The sequence below is a fragment of the Colias croceus genome, chromosome 6 (assembly GCF_905220415.1).
Source record: "Colias croceus chromosome 6, ilColCroc2.1".
Taxonomy (NCBI): Eukaryota; Metazoa; Arthropoda; class Insecta; order Lepidoptera; family Pieridae; genus Colias; species Colias croceus.
In genome coordinates, this window is record NC_059542.1 from 827,059 (window position 1) to 830,708 (window position 3,650).

The 3,650-nt window shown below is 37.7% G+C and overlaps 1 protein-coding gene across 1 annotated transcript; it reads right to left on the reverse strand.

The window, feature by feature from the left end:
* Positions 1-562: 562 nt before the first annotated feature.
* Positions 563-1,279, reverse strand: LOC123692599. Its single transcript, XM_045637362.1, has one exon. It carries the CDS (start codon positions 1,277-1,279, stop codon positions 563-565), a length of 717 nt encoding a protein of 238 aa, XP_045493318.1.
* Positions 1,280-3,650: the final 2,371 nt, after the last annotated feature.

Here is a 3,650-nt window from a genome sequence, read left to right on the forward strand (position 1 = left end):
TAATAATTGTAAACGGTTGAATTACACTTTGTTTCGTTGTGTTAATAACTGGTTTATTGTGTATCGTTTATTTGTGACTTATTGTTAGTGGATTTGCGTCAATCTTTTCTTATTAGTTTGTTGTGAGTTTTGTCTCGTTATGTTTGGTGTTTTATTACGAAGTATCGAGGGCGATTCAATAAATACTTAGCCTAGAAAAATTATACGAAAATTTTGGAAAAGTAGCAATTTATTTTTCAACATAGTCTCCTTTTAGTTCGATATACTTAGTCCAGCGATGCTCCAACTTTTTTAACCCGTCCGAAAAATATGTTTTCTCAAACTCTGTAAAATAGGCCTCCGTGGCAGCGATAACCTCCTCATTTGATCCATATCTATTCCCGGCGAGGGATTTTTTCAGATTAGGAAACAGAAAGAAGTCACCAGGGGCTAAATCTGGAGAATACGGTGGATAAAGCAGCAATTCGTAGCATAATTCGACCAATTTGGCTATGGCAACGGCAGACGTGTGAACCAGTGCGTTGTCGTGGTGTAACAGCACCTTTTTCTTAGCCAGATGGGGTCATTTTTTCTTTAATTCGGCGTCGAATCGGTCCAATAAATTGGCATAGTAAAGCCCTGTAATTGGTTTACCCTTCTCGAGGTAATCGATGTAGACAACTCCTTGTGAATCCCAGAAAATGGTGGCCATAACTTTTGTGGCCGATTTTACAGTTTTCGCCTTCTTTGGAGTACGTTCCCCGGTCTGGATCCATTGTTTTGATTGCTCCTTGGTCTCTGGTGTGTACCAGTGAATCCAGGTTTCATCGACTGTCACAAAACGACGCAAAAACTCCCCTGGATTCCGCTTAAACAACGCCAAACACGTCTCCGACGTGGGCTCACTGTTGCGCTTGTTTTCCGGTGTGAGTAAATGCGGAACCCATCGCGCCGACAGCTTTCTCATGCCGAGTTCCTCGTGAAGAATATGATTGACTGTTCCTTCTGAAATGCCTACAGTCTCAGCTAGCTCCCGAACCTTCAATCGGCGATCTGTCAATACGAGATCATGGATTTTTTTAATGTTTTCATCCGTAGCAGCTGTTTTTGGTGCACCTGGACGTGGTTCATCAAAAACCGACGTACGGCCACGTGCAAACTCGTTGAAGCAATTCTTGAGGGTGGCTATCGATGGAGAAGAGTCACCGTACACAGCATCCAAGCGGCCTTTGATTTCGATACGCTCTTTCCCGTCCAAAAATAGGAATCGAATCACCGAACAATATTGCTCTTTTTCCATTTTTGTAAAACCGATCGATACGTTCGCTTCCATAGGTTGTCAAATTAAAACAAATGAAGGGATTGGAATGAAAATTAAAAAAAATACTTAAAAAAGAATGAGCTACACTGTGGTAAACCTATTTTGAAACAATAGCGCCCCCTGGTGATGAGGCTAGGTACTTATTGAATGCACCAGGTATAATTGGCTGAGATATTTTTCGTGGCAAAACTGTTTATTGTTACCAAGGATACGTAGGAATGAAACCACTGAAACAAATAAACAATTATTATATCTTAGCTCTTAGGTATATGTCATAAATAAAATTAATTATTGCTTGTGAACATTCTCATAGAGTAGTATTATAATTTATTTTCGTTATAGTTAATCCTACTAAGAAAAAACATAATTCACACCTTAATATAACCTAATTATACTATAACCATAATGCATATTCATTCAAATTATTAACAAGTAAAATGTAATTTTCAATAACTGAGATATTATGTCCGTTTAAAGTGGGTCAAAAAAGAGTCTACAGGAGTCAGAATACATACCTACACAAAACACTTCGGTTTTTGGCGTTTTGTATTGTCTTCTCCATCGTTTACATGCGTGTTTCTTGTATTGCATTCACTATAAGTATAACTGGGGCTGTTTATTATATTATGAATCTGCCAGTCAATTCAAGTCACGGCGTAAACTTTCCTGAAATAAGAGTTCATAATACGGCCCCTCAGAACGGCCTTCAGAACAAAAAGCTTGGAACTAAAAGCTCGTGACTGAAAGCTCGGAACTGAAAGCTCGTGAATGAAAGCTTGGAACTGAAAGCTCCATACTGAAAGCTCGGAACTGAAAGCTCGTGAATGAAAGCTCGGTACTGAAAGATCCATACTGAAAGCTCGGAACTCAAAGCTCGTGAATGAAAGCTCGGAACTGAAAGCTCCATACTGAAAGCTCGGAACTGAAAGCTCCATACTGAAAGCTCGGAACTGAAAGCTCGTGAATGAAAGCTTGGAACTGAAAGCTCGTGAATGAAAGCTCGGAACTGAATGCTCCATACTAAAAGCTCGGCACTGAAAGCTCATTGATTGCATTCCCACACTAAAGTAGGTAGGTACAGAAAGAAAGAAGAAAGAAAGAAAAAATGTTTATTTGGCAAAATAGTGAGACACAATACAGTAAAAGCATAAAAAAGAATTACAAAAAAGAAATGAATAAACAATACAAAAACAAAAAATAAAACAATGTTAGATAAAAGTGCCCCCGTATCGCCAAAAAGGATCGAGTTCAGCATGTGCCAGGCATATGCCTGGCGCTGGTTTTCGACAAGATCCCTATAAGGTACCTATATATAATTAGTAATTACTTTTTGACGACGCGGTTGGCGCAGTGGTAAAGTAACTGCCTACTGAGCCGACGGTCCCGGGTTCGATCCCCGGTCAGGGCAAATATTTGTGTGATGAACTCAATTATTTGTTCTTGGGTCTGGGTGTTATTATCTATATATGTATTTATTAAATATTATATTTATCGTCGCCTAGTACCCACAACACAAGCCTTAATTGAGCTTACTCTGGGACTAGGTCGATTTGTGTAATAATGTCCTATAATATTTATTTATTTATTTATTATTTAATTACGTTACTAGATTTCCGCGCGCACTTCGCCCGCTTTGTAGAAAATTTCACAAATTATATACCTACTAAAACCTTCCTAAGGAACTATCTATTAAAGAACCTCATCAAAATCCGTTGCGTAGTTTTAAAGATTTAAGCATACATACGGACAGACAGACAGCGACAGCGACTCTGTTTTATACTATGTGATGACAAAGTAATATTTCGCAAATATTCTTCAAGCTTATGTTATCAAGGTCCCGCTGTCATAGACTGAAATATTCGTAATATCCATGCTTATAACTCATATATTGTTTTCGTGGTATACTTAATTAGGCGTAACGCTGAGTTAGGTATTCCACCTAATTTATTGTTCCAGCCATTTGTGTGCTTGGAGGTTTGTTTGTAATGGGTTCTGTGATCGAAAATATGGATAATATGGAGAAAAATGTAAGGAATATGTCATAAATTGTGTTTTTTTGCATGGTTATCTGCTTACCTTTCAATAGATAGCCTGTTCTCAAAATTGGGGTAGAGAGAAAAACAGACTATATAATACATATATACAGGGTGTAATCGTTAAGTGTGCACAAGCGATTATTCCGTAACTATTGCAGATACCAAAAAACTTTAAACTGATATCGAAAGTACTTAACCTAATGAGTAAAATGGCCATAATAAATTTTTAAAAATAAAACGAGAAATATCCAAAAATGTTACATTAAACGCTCCCATACATTTTATTTCCCATACATTTTGTATTCATAGCAGAT

Coding starts and splice junctions, on each gene's coding strand:
- LOC123692599 (XM_045637362.1), bottom strand. CDS start 1,279: ATGGAAAAAGAGCAATATTGTTCGGTGATTCGATTCCTATTTTTGGAC.